Source organism: Sorex fumeus, unplaced genomic scaffold, assembly GCF_029834395.1.
Source record: "Sorex fumeus unplaced genomic scaffold, SorFum_2.1 ptg000002l, whole genome shotgun sequence".
NCBI classification, from domain to species: Eukaryota; Metazoa; Chordata; class Mammalia; order Eulipotyphla; family Soricidae; genus Sorex; species Sorex fumeus.
This window is the reverse complement of record NW_026606059.1, coordinates 36,002,394-36,016,335: the sequence shown is the minus strand read 5'-3', so window position 1 is coordinate 36,016,335 and position 13,942 is coordinate 36,002,394. Positions and strand designations below refer to the sequence as shown.

At 35.5% G+C, this 13,942-nt stretch overlaps 1 protein-coding gene across 2 annotated transcripts in view; it reads left to right on the top strand.

The window, feature by feature from the left end:
- NKAIN3 (sodium/potassium transporting ATPase interacting 3) overlaps window positions 1-13,942 on the top strand; it is a 618,508-nt gene that overhangs the window by 339,053 nt on the left and 265,513 nt on the right. For both annotated transcript variants that reach the window (XM_056111187.1, XM_056111184.1), the window contains exons 2-3: window positions 593-730; window positions 6,920-7,000. In XM_056111187.1, coding sequence (XP_055967162.1) covers window positions 593-730; window positions 6,920-7,000 — 219 coding nt within the window. The remainder of the gene's footprint in view (window positions 1-592; window positions 731-6,919; window positions 7,001-13,942) is intronic.

Below are 13,942 nucleotides of genomic sequence, written 5' to 3'. Positions count from 1 at the left end.
AGAATTGGACATTCATTATCATTAATGACAGAGTAATGTAAGGAAATTAAAAAAACATAAGATTTTAGATTTCACACTTCATATAGAAATGTGGGGATAGATGACAGGTTTGGTGTTTTCCCAAAACTATCAGTTTCAATTATGAAAGCTTTGTAACTGTATTTCATAATAATTCAATTCAAAAAAAGTATAAGTTTAGACATTGTGAAATTCATCAAATGTTTCAATTCTGTTTTATTTAGCCAAACATTTTACTAAAAATAATGATGAATTAATATCACAATATATGCTATCATAAAACATCTGTCTAGATTTACCTAAATGGAAAATTATGCCAAAGCTGAATTTCTAGCCTCTGCAAATAAGTCTAAAATTATGTATTCTACTAGTTATAATCCTCAATTAATCCAGTATAAAATTTCATATAACTTTATGTATGAAATAGGTACTGCTGTTCTAGTGATAATGATGTCCATCAGTGTGATGAAATTGAATGTGCAGATTGCTCTACCTGTAAAATAAAGATTAAAAATGTTAAAATGTATAATTATGTTGGATTCAATGCCAATAAACTCTCTTTGTTTTATTGTAGCTCTCGGCCTTAGAGAGGCAGATCTTTGACTTCCTTGGCTTCCAGTGGGCACCTATTCTTGGAAATTTTCTGCATATAATTGTTGTCATATTGGGTTTATTTGGAACCATTCAGTACAGGCCTCGTTATATTGTAGTGGTAAGTATTCTTTTATATCATCCCTCTTCATATAAATACTGCTTTTAAAAAAAAGTTGAAAATAATTTGAGTTCTTATATAATGCAGAATTATTGTACTAATTGTCATGTATTGAATTATACTATGAGTTATCTGGGTTATCCATAAAAGATGACACAGTGAATGTTTATTACAAGGTAAAACTAGCATGATAATCAGTGTCAGATTTAGTGTGGCACAGAGGGTAACTGGATTCACCTTTCACAGGAAAATTTAAAATGGATCTGGATTGTATACAAGTTCTTTGAGTCATACTGCCATGTAAATAGACAAAAGGACATTTAACTGACATCTATCACTACCCTAAAGAGAAAACCCACCTGGACAGAACTGGTTGCTAATTGATGAAGAATAACTTAATTTTTTTATAGACTTACAAATTTTTGTGCTTGGGTTTCAGTTATACAATGATCAAGTACCCATCCCTCCACCAGCGCCCATCCTCCACCACCATGGGTCCCAGCATTCCTCCCACTCCCCAACCCCCCATCCCACCCTGCCTCTGTGGCAGGGCATTCCCTTTTGTTCTCTCTCTCTCTCTCTCTCTCTCTCTCTCTCTCTCTCTCTCTCTCTCTCTCCTTTTGGGTCCTGTGGTTTGCAAGAGAGACATTGAGTGGCAATCATGTTTGGTCTATAGTCTTTCAGTATACTTCTCCCATCCTGGGAGGATCCTCCCAACACCCTTTATTTGGTGCTCTCTTCTCTATCTGAGCTTCTTTTTCCCCTAGCACGTGTGGCTGGCCTCCAAGTCATGGAGCAAAATTCCTGGTACTAATCTCGGCCACTCCTGGGTGTTAGTCTCCCATTTTAAAAATGGGAGATTCTTTCTTAAAAAAGAATCTCTCATAAAGTGGCTTTATGAGAATAACTTAATTTTAATTGTCCTAGAACATTATAAATGCATTTCCGTTCTCTCACTATACATTTATTGAAGACCTACTGTCTTGTTTCTGGGCAAGATAGAGAAAACAGCATAAATTACAGCATTCTTGCTCTCTAGGGACTTCTGCTATTAGCCATAGAAAGGCACAGGAGTCTCAAAAGATGGTGAAATGACTGTGAATGAGGTTGGAAGAAAACATAAATGAACCAGCTTCAGCAAAATGGGAGTGGAACATGCACGCTTCTTTGTTGTCCTCCTTCTACTCCTCCCACTTCATCTTCTCACGTCTGCAGCTTCCACTTGCTGTTTGTACCCTACCTCTAGCAATATGTCCTTAGTCCATTGCATGCACACTTCCTTGAACATACTTTAGTTGTCATTTTTCACCTTGCTACTATGTCTGTACCTTATTTATAACTTGTTTGCATGTATATCTGTCCAAGGAAACAATGAGTTCTTTGAAAACGTGGAATGGAATAGGGAAATCGACAAATACTCATTCCTTCACGAATCTAGTTCCATGCCTATTTAGAGAGTCCTCTAATGAGAAGACAAGCCTCACATTTTTCTGTCATATCATTTTCTTTGTATCTCTCACTTCCATCTTTCTTGTGTGTATAGAGACAATTAGACCTTTCAGAATCTTCAAAGAAAAATATCTACAAGATAAACAATCCATGTTTTCGCTCATTTTCATTTTTTTCATAGTATGCCAAACCAAATCTCTTTTATTTCACTTGCTATCTTACTTAAGACCTTCTCCAGGAAAGGAGAGACAAAGCAGTAAACTAACAATCCAAATATGTTATTCAGTTTAATCTTGTCTATAAAAGTGTGCCAATACAGACCTATAGGATATTTATGCAGATTAAGTATGGCCTGTTCTTGTCCAGGTATTCCAGATAAAGTGGCAGAATTGCCTTACCTTTGCTATATGGCCTGTCCTTGTCCAGGTATTCCAGATAATAAGTGGCAGAATTGCCTTACCTTTGCTATTGGTGGGTTCATAGAGTAGCTGTATCAGAATCTGTGCTCTATTTCCACCACTGAAATTCAAATGTTATGATTGCTATCATTGCTGTATGCTTTTATATTGCAAATTATCCAGACCTATATTCCTCAGTTGATTATAGAATAGTATGGGGTCCCAGAGTTCCGTTTATGCTAATATAAGTATGAATTTTCTGTTTGGAAGAAACACCAGACGCATCATGAAGTGAGAAGCTGCATAACATAATTATTGGGAAGGGAACTTAAGCTATTTTAACTTTCTCATACCACTGCTTACCTGGTCACAGGTAACAGCATCCTAGACCCCACGTTAGAAAAAGTGAGAAAACCATGGGTATTTTGACAGAAGGTACAGTTTCAAGACACTCACACAATTGGTATAAAGTCCTGGATTTCAGGAACGGAACATGCACTGAACCTGAGGAAGGGCAGTCCCCTGCCCTAGGGCACAACAGGAGGTGGAGAACAGGCTTAGTAGTTAAGTGGTTAGGAAAGACATTTTCAACTTTTGGTGGACTCAACTCTAAGTAATTTTTTTTAAAATAGGTCCCGAAGCAAAAACAAAAGCAGAAACTTTCAGTGGAAACTCAAAACTCATGTCTTTATTTTCGACTTTGGGAGCAGAATTCCCATGCTCTCGGATGTCTAGGCAGCAACGAACTCTAGGTGCTTTTCAAAAAAGGGGCAAGGTGCTTGCCTTACATGGAATTGATTCTGGTTCAGTCTCTGATATTGCAGATGGTTCCTCCAGTATTTCCAGGAGTGTTCGCTGAGTGCAGAGCCAGAAGTAAGCCCTGAGCCCCTCCAGGTGTGGTCCCCAAAACCAGTAATTGTATTTATAATTTTAAAATAAATATACATTGGTATTTTTCTCATCGCACGGTGTCACAGTTTTATAAGCATGCTTTAGAAAGCACCAGCTTTCCAATAATAATGTAACGAGATCTATGTCAGAAATTCATACTGACTTCTCACTAAGTAGGAAAAAAAGGTTTTGATTATGGGATATTTTTCTCTCCAAATCGCCCATGATATTCTTAGTACTGGCTTCTCTTATTGACTAAGGCATAGCCAATAATGCCAGTCAAATTTAGTCAATTTCTACCTAATAGACACTTTGGAGGACAGAAACACCGCTGCTGAGTCGCTGGAGTTTCTGGCCACACTAGGGTTTATCATTATTGAACTTAAATTATGAATCATCCTGTGAAAATGAGTGAGGCCAAAGAACAAGCTATCCAATATCTACCGAGAAGCTTTAAACTCCGTAGAGTAGAAATTGAGTTTATATAAATGGTTCTTCCCCTCATATCTTCTGTGCTTTCTAACCTCCTTTCCTTATGATCGGTATCATACCAGCCACCAGTCTTGCTGGATGATTTGCATTTCCCAGAGACTGCATGCTGTACCTTGTCACTCAGCTTCTACTGGAACATGCTGTTTGTCTTACCCACTTGGAAGATTCTTAGTGGTCCTCAACTGAGTATGCATCTCTCATGAGTCTTAGCTGACCACCCGATACACCTTATTCCTTTCCCCCCTACTCCCTTAGATCCTGGTGACTATCTTACCACCCTGCACAGTTGCCACTCTCGATTCTAGGCCATCTCTTTCATTTACTGTTCTCCTGAAGGGGGAACACTGAAGTATTGTAGATTAATCATGGTATGCACAGACCTTGAAAGTGCTTAAAACTTGGTTGAGTAAATAATGAATAAAAGGTTATTGACTGAATAATTTTATAGGATGGTCCAGACAGTAATTCATTGCTTTCGAGTATATCTGTTTTCAATAAGAGATACCAGCATTTCGCCATTCTATCTTAATTTGAATTCAAGGAGTTTCCTAAAAGGCAAATGAGAACTGGTCTAAAGAACTGAATTTGCCAAGGATGGGGAGTAAGAGACGGACCGAAGTCGACCCTGAGGAACTGTTGGGGGGTGGGGGGGTTGTAGACACTAGTTGACTTAGGGTGTGTTGTCGTAAAGTTTTGACATGACACCCTATCATTAACAGTAATTTAAATCATGGTTCTTCAAAAGAAAAGAAGTATATTTTGCTCTCTCTGAACCTAGCATTAGCTGACTTACTCCTCAATATATTTTTCTAAGAAGTCGAATGCCCTTGGCACCTGCCACAGTAATTAAGGAGATCCATTTGCAAAGAATATTAGAATAATCCATTCAAATCACCAGAGTACTTATTCTCCCATCAGACCCCATCACTGTGGACACGGTACAACTCACTATTTGCATATTTACTATTAGAACACAAAAATCAATGTGTTGTATTTCACTGATTAAAAAATACTTTACGTTTATATGTCTTTTATCTTTTTTTTTTTTAATTGAGTCACTGTGAGATGCACAGTTACAAATCTGTCCATGGTCGGGTTTCAGTCATACAGTATTCCAACACCTATACCTCCACTGGTGTACATTTTCTACCAACAATGTCCCCAGTTTCTCTTCCTCCACCCTTCCCCCAGCCTGTCTCTCTCTATGGCAAAAACTCTCTCTCTCTCTCCCTCTTCCTCTCTCTCTGTCCCTCTGTCCCTCTGTCCCTCTCTCCCTCTCTCCCTTCCTTTTCCTCTCTCTCTTTGGACTCCTGCTTCCTCCTTTTCCTCCTCCCTCTGTCCAGAAGCCAGCCTGCCTCCATCTCCATCAAGTCTCAAAGAGCAATTGAGCACTCTACTGACTGCGCCCCGGCTGGCCATAGCCCTGGTGACTTACTCCTGTCTCTCCCCTCTCCACAGGCTCAGTGAAACGAATGAATTTGAACTTCTTCATCTTTGAAACTCTTTGATTTGTTTTTAGTTCTGTTCTGTTTGGAGGCTTGGTGGGGGGTGCTCCCCCTTGATGCTTCCCCCGATGGGTTTGGCACCCTGGCCAGTGCAGGGCCACACAGTCCCGGCTCTCGCCTGCTCCCTCTGTGTGTCTCATGTGCTTCTACCTTTCATGGTTGGGTTCCTTCATGTTGAGCCTCCCATAGAAGAAAGAACCCTAATCTCTGAACAAAAAGGAAATTAAAACAAAATTAAGAGAAACATAGTTTTTATATATACATATAGACTTAAATATACATATGTACATATACATATCCACTGTCCACTTTCCTTCCATTGTTCATCAATTTGCTTGAGCAGGCACCAGTAATGTCTCCATTGTGAGACTTGTTACTGTTTTTGGCATATCGAATACGTCACGGATAGCTTGCCAGGCTTTGCCATACAGGCGGGATACTCTTAGTAGCTTGCCAGGCTCTCCAAGAGGGGCGAAGGAATTGAACTCGGGTTGACAGCGTGCAAGGCAAACACCCTACTCACTGTGCTATTCACTCCAGCCCATATATATGTATATTATATATATATGTATATTTATTTATTTATACTCCCACCCTCCCTTCCTAAACTGACTTTCTCTGGGAAAAGCAGTTCACAGTTCTTCATTTTCTCCCCTCCAACCCAGCCCTCTTCATGTTTTTAAAATAAATTTTTGCAAAGAAAAAAAAAGGAAAAACATTTCCTAATACATAATAAATTAATAATATAATTAATTCATAATGCTAACATACTTAGACATTGTTGAATGTGATTGGAAGACATTTTAACATTATAGAATCTATGCTGATTTATTTATTACTGTTTCCTATTAATTTATCTAACTAAAAAAATTTATAATAACGTTATACATATAATTATTTTACAGGTGCACGATCATTCAATAAAGTACTCCATCGAATGAATGCTAGTTAATTTTATTCAAAACATCCATTTTTACACATGACCTTCATCCAGGGATATTGAAGGGAAGGTTTGAGACTACTTCTGTGTAATTGACAATTTTACATCAAAAATAAGGGATAGATAATAGACACATTTATATGTATACACATGCATGCATATATACATACATACCATACAGAAAATGTGCATGATTATTTTCTCTGGAAAACTTAATGTTCAGGAAAAAGAAATCAGGTGAGAATATGACTTTCACTTATGTCCATAAGCCAGGAAAGCACTTTAAAAATAAATTTAGTTTTATTTGCATCTACTGATAGCAGTAAAAACTATTGGCTTTTTAATTACTAAAGATCTTAAGGAATTCCATATGGAGCACTTTTTCTGAGTGTTTTGTTCCTTCCTAGAAGGCTTTAAGTTATTGACATTTTGTTATTGATTTATTTAGTACACATGCCTTTCATCTGCACATTTTTATTCTTTTTTTTCCCCCTCCCTCTCTCTTTCTCTCTAGTATACTATATGGACTGCCCTCTGGGTCACCTGGAATGTGTTCATTATCTGCTTTTATCTGGAAGTAGGTGGGCTTTCTAAGGTAAGTGCACTTTAAAAGAAAATACAATGACTAATAACTATTACTACTAAATTATATGCATATACATTTATTAATCTAAACAACATTAAAAATGGAATACTGAAAAATTAGTTTTAGTACCATTTAGGAAAAAGTGAAACCAGGAGTGTGTTTATTTAAAGCAACCTCGAAAAATGGTCTCATGGTTAATTTTTAAAACTATGGTGAAACTCAGCTTCAAGCATATCCTCATATGCACATTAACTAGTCCTAATGTCACAATCTTTCAGCCCTATATGTTACATGAGAATTGTTTGAGTTTAATGTGTGTAAAGTGGGGGAAAAAAGAGGAGCTAATTTCAAATATAACAAATATGAATAGCCAGATGTTTTTTGATTGAATATTAACTATGAAATAAAGATTTGACAATGAAATCCTTATAAGTGTATAGAGAGCCTGTATTTATACTCGTATGGTGATTCTTCATTTGAATCCTGATCAGAGAGAAGAGTTGTCTTAACACAACATGACACAAAGGTTGCTTCTGCCACCCAGTTTTCATTATGCTTCATATGTTCAGAAGACACTTCCCCATCAACTATAAGATCATCTTTGATTACGTTTCTAATTGTGTTTCTTAAACATTTTTTCTCTAAACCAGCATGATTTTTATGTGTATAAATTGTGGGTGTGAAAATTGTGTAATTACAAAACAACAGTATGGTTACCAAAAAACTAAGTCTTTTTAAATCTCTCACTCCCAACTATATTTGTGCTTAATTTGTTGTCGTGTAGCACCATCATATTTTCTTAACAGTGTCATTGTTCTCATTAACACCAGTGGTTTGAATCTTAGAAAAACCTGGTTGAGCAGAATAGATGCTTTCAGAAATATACGGTTTCACTGAACTTCATTTGTAACAAATAATTATTTGAATTTTTTAATCAGTCAAGCCGCAAATAACCCTAAAAAATTTTCTTCAGAACACCCAGAAGTGGTTAATCTTTGCTTTATATCATAGTAACTGTATCATTAGAACTTTTTGTCATTTTCTCACAGTAGCAAATGTATGCAGGAACCAAAAATAACATTTCCAAGTCCTATGTAAATGCACTAACTGCTACCTTTAATATTGATGCTATTAATTGCATTTATCACTAATTTACAGCACAGGAAAAGAATATAAATCAGCATTTGGTTATCTTTTGTAGCATGCAGATTATAATTTTTAATGGATAAAATCATGAATAAAATGATTGTGAATAATAAGCTAAGCTAAAATTTCAGCTTGTAGCATTTTTAAATCTTATGTTTGAAGTCATTTTAAGCCATGTTCTTTATTTAACTGGAGAAGATTGTTTTCCATTTTCTTCTATATAAACTGATTTGGAATAAATAAGCCTAGAGGAATTTATCCTATGGCATTTTCATCATAGATTGTTGGAAGATAACTGAATTTCAAATCATGAGTCTTTAGTTCAAATTGTGTCTTTGTCACTTATTAACCATGCACCCCTAGGCCAATCATTTAACCCAGCTGAGACTCTGTGAAATATAAAAAGGGTTCAGCTTTGTCAATAATGATAATAATCAATGCTTGTTACTTGTTTAGCATTGTTTAACATTGTAAGCTTCAAAACAACTCTGTGAAATGATAAAAAAAAAAAACAGTAATAACAGCAATCATTTGTTCCATGCAAGTCTTATTTCCCTCAGTTCTTCAGGTTATTTTGTGATGTTTTGTATAACTGCTTTTCTAAGTGCATGCCAAGGATTTTTCACTCATTTCATTAGTGCAAAATTATTTTACAAAACTGTTACAGTAGGCCTAGTTACTTATTTGATTACTTATTCAAATGTCATTAAACAGTCACCCAAGTATTCTAGATCATTAAAAGGATAGATGACACAGAAAGGAGCATCCTAAAGATTTTCTGTTTCTCCTATTTACTGCTTTAAAGGCAGGCAACATCTCTCTGGTTAGACAACGTTTAGCCTCAGTTTCAATATGTAGGAAATAAATTCTGAAAAATAGGGAAGACTTAAAGATCCTTTATGAATCGAGTACCCCTATCCACTTTCACATCGGATAGTACTTCATAAATAATTTCCTTGCTCTTTTGTGATGATTCATATGGTAATATTTTAGAACTCCCCATCTTCTGATGTTTGTGAAGGCATTTCTTGGAAATACTTGCTAAGATAGATTAATAGATGATTTCCTATATCCTTTTTCTTGTTCATATTGTTTATTCTAAAATAATGAACTTTTCTTGGAAAAAAGGGGCCTATTTCATATTAATTCCCACATTCTTCATAGACCAAGGGCTTTTTTCAATAATAGGCATCTCTACCTTTCCTCAGTAACCTTCCAAATTATGTGCACACTGTGTCCAAGAACAACCATCGTTACGCCTACTATGGGAATTCTTTAGTTGAGCTTCAACATATTTCCTTTGCTCTTATACTCTTCACCAAATACCTGCATCATTCATTTGTCACTGGGATCTCAAATGCTCTGATTCTCCCCCAGATATTCTAGAAATGGAATGAAATATACTACTTTTATGAAATGTGTACAGGTATGGACCAATTTTGGGTAACTGTGGTTGTAAAACCAAAAAAAAGCACAAATTTTATAGTTTATTGAAAACCCAGTGGCTACACAATGAAGAAAGTAATAGAACTAGTTGTATCAGATTGTTCAAAAAATTAAGATATTTATAGCTTAGAAAACATTTTGTATACTCTATATTTTCAAAAATAGTGATTCTTCTCATTGTCAATGACATTATCATCTCTATTATCATTGAATAAATTAGCAGACATTACAATCCTCATTCTACAAACCTTTGGGATGTATATTTATTACTATGCAAGAGTTATAAAAGTGAATTACTAAAAAATATGTAACAGTCCCTTAGGATAGAACCTAAGATCTTCAGATTAACTCTATGGCTTTAACACTTAATTAAATTCCTTTCCTTCAACATGTAAATTGCTTGTTGGAAATACTTTTGCATCTGTATTCTCCTCCCTTTTTCTCTACTACTCCCCCAAGGAAAACTTTATGCCTCTTTAGAAGTCTCTAAGGTTGTCTTTCACGCCACAGTTTAAGATCATCAAGGGCACAATTAATAAGTTATTGCTGCTTCTTAAGAAATTGCAAGACCTGAGTTCCTTTTTCTTCCCTAGAATGTGAATATGAAAATCAAGCCCATTTGACATTTTTAAAAATACTGACAAACAAGCTTTGTTGAATATACACATTTTCTTTTTTTTAACATTTCAAATAAATTAAGCTGATTCATATCATGTTGATTTGACTACCTCTAATTATAAAAACTTTAGAGTAATATTCGTTTAACTAGATCCTGAAAAATGTGTAGAATTTACACATAAGGATCCTAGAGAATTTTCAGTGTATCATATTTTCATAAAATATGTTTTATATCATATGACAATATGTTAGTGTTATTTAAAATGACCAGTGAGTGCAAAGAAATTCCATGTTGATTTTTTAATAAGATTTGTTAAAAACTTATAAAAAAAAACTTCCTAGAAACTTACACACAGGGAGTGAGAGAAAGATGAGTATCCCTTATGCCAACTTCACAGGGAATAGACATTGCCTTTACCGAAAAGGAAAGCCTATTTCATGTGTTTATCTATTATGGTTTGAAAAAGTACTTATTTTCCATAGTGAGCTATGATTTGTGTGTATTTCAAGTCTTAAACAAAAATGAACCATGTCTCCATATAGCAATAATGAAAGCATGGTCTTGTCCTATTACAACTTCAAAAGTCACCCTTTTTCATGAAGCCCCACTTCCCTGGTGTGACTTTTCTTGAATATTTCATCTGAGCAACCAGCGGGAGGGGTCAATGAGATTATTCTTTTCCAAGGCTCATTCTTATTAACTAGCCTGAATTGTTTCTCTTCTTGCCGAGAAAAGTCCTTTTCTTGATCTAGATTTATTTTCCTTCAAAGCAAGATTCTTGCATTCACTTCTTTAAAGTGTGAAATTTTCAGAGAACTCAGGTTCTTTCTCCATAGGAATAATTGCATTAGAAAGAGAAGTCTCCAGTTTCTCTTAGTGGCTTAAAGTCTATCCACAATTTTTATAAAGATTCTCAAGCAAGGAATTATTTTTCTAAAAACAGATTACAAATGAATTCAGGATTATGTGGCATATAGCACAGCGGTAGGATGTTTGCCTTGCACGCAGCCAACATGGCCGACACGAGTTCGATTCCTCCGCCCCTCTCAGAGAGCCCGGCAATCTACCGAGAGTATCTTGCCCACACAGCAGAGCCTGGGAAGCTCCCCGTGACGTATTCAATATGCCAAACACAGTAACAAGTCTCACAATGGAGATGTTACTGGGCCCGCTCGAGCAAATCCATGAACAACGGGAGGACCGTGACCAGACCGTGACCATGATGTAAACAAATGCAACTTAGTATATTTACAAATAAGTTTTAAATTTAAAACTATTTTTTCTCTTAAGGCATTCTTCCTACCTGGATACTTTTCAAAAAGAATCTTAGAATGTAATATTTACAGAGGTCTAAATCTAGACTACAAAATATTCTTATGTGATGGTGCTTGAGAGATAGTCCAGCTGACAGGAGAATTACTTTACAGGTGACTGACCAGGGTTTGCTCCGTGGCACCCCATATGGTCCCCCTCACACTACCATGAGCGATCCTTGATCATGGAGCCAGGAATAAGCTCTGAGTACTGCTGGGTGTGACCAAAAATAAACTCTTATTTGAGAATGACATATGAGTAAAAGATAACGAAAATAACATCCTAGAAATCAGTAGGACTGTGTTTACTTTTGAAAATTCTGAAAATGTTATCCAATTTATCCTGTTTCATAAAGAAAATGATACATCTCTACCAGTTGCATACAATGAAAAATACATACATTTTTCTATATTTTACTATAACAGCAAAATTGTTCAGATTCTGAATATATTACCATGTATTCAATATAATGATTAAGAACATTAACCATTAATGTTCTTAATAATTTAAGTATTTTTGTCTTTAATAATTTAAGAATAATTAACATCTAAATGTTACATTTAAATGAAACCCAAAGATTTGTAAATATATCTTTTTATGTTTGTTTTCTACACAATCCCTTTCCAAAGTGATGCAGTTATATCCTTAAAAAATTTTCTGGGGCAGCATATATACTTTAACATACTTTTCAATGCAAACATTTTCACTATGCCTTTTCTTCTGCCATGTGTTTGAGCAAATTTTTTTTCCAAAAACATTATCTTGGGGCCGGATAATAGTACGGTAGGTAGAGTGTTTGCCTTGCAAGAAGGCAATCTGTCTTTGATCTACAGCACCCCATATGGTCCAAACCCTGCCAAGAGTGATCTCTGAATGCAGAACCTGGAGTAAGACCTGAACAAAGCCAAGCATGGCCCAAAATCCAAAACAAAATAAACAGTCTCCTCACTGTCTGTTGTACAGAGAGAGAAGTATTGCCTTATAGTTTGTTTTTTTATAGTAATATAGATAGATAGATAAGTAGAAAGATAGATAGATAGATAGATAGATAGATAGATAGATAGATAGATAGATAGATAGAGTTAAACTCAGCATTATATTCTTATAAATTTTTATCAACGTCAAACCCTTTTACAGCCTTTGTTCTAAAAGCAGAAGTTTAATCTGGCACCACATGTTGTCTCGTGAGCAGAAGTGACCCCTGATCACAGAGGGGAGGGTAAGCCCTAAGCACTGTCTTAAGTATAAGATCTATATCTCTCAAGTCTCTTAGTTAGGCCCTGTGTCTAAACTGAATTAGTTCTCAGTCAAATATCAGGACAAATACATTTCTCAAGCACAGACTAATTTTTTGTTTCTTTTACATTTTTATTTAGCTAGCATGACACATAATAGTGTTAATGTTTCGTGCATACATTTTCTACTACCACATCTGCTACAAAAGTACCCATTTTCTCAATGTCCCAGTGTGCAATTGTAATTTTCAGCTTAGAGACAGCACTAGTTGAAAAATGATATTTTGATAGGTAAATTTATTTTCTGAAAATTTTCATGTACATTTCTTAAAGAAAAATAGTGATAAGAAATTCTTTTTAGATCAGGCACTGTATCTCCATACTTATTTTAACAATAAAAAGTCTATTTGATTGAACTGTCCTAAGAGTTGATTTGAACAGGAGCAATAATTTGATAGAATCACTTTTTAAATGAGCCATCTGACATTTTAGTTTGTAGATATATTTCATCATTTTGTTTTTGTCCTGTAATTATGGTCTTAATAGGGAAAACACTCCATCTGTGGATTTGAAGCACCAGGAGTTATGAAGGCTATTTTAAATGTTGTCTGTGCTCTGTTCTTTGGAGTGGCAGAGGACAACAGAGGCAATGCTTGTGGAGTAAGTTATGCTCACACTAAGTGAGACACCAAGCCAAACACTGTAGTTATTATTTCCTGCATACACTTAATCTCATATGCTGAGAGCAAGGAATAAACTTTACATCTACATAAAAGACAGGTAGCCTATTGGTCCCTAAAATCAATGACTACCAGAAGAGCCTAGACATTGGGTGATCTGATGAATAATTTAAGACTGATTTGTTAACTGTCTAGAAGTGAAGTTAACCATGCAGGGAGACACATTGTCAATTGACAGCAATTTACTATGTTTTTGAAAACCACAGGCAGCAATTTACAGAAAAGATTAGGCCAGTTACTGTATACGTGTGACATTTTCTTGATTTAGGATGTCATCTTGAAAGCTGTTAACTGACAACTGGAGTTTGGAATGAGGATATAAAGTTTAGTGAAGAACTGTTCTTCCCTGAGAATGTCTAGGAGACCCTTGAATGTACATTTCCTGCTGAGATTAAACGTTTGTATGCAAATGAGAATTGTCAGAGAAATGAAGAGTACCTTTGCATTACTC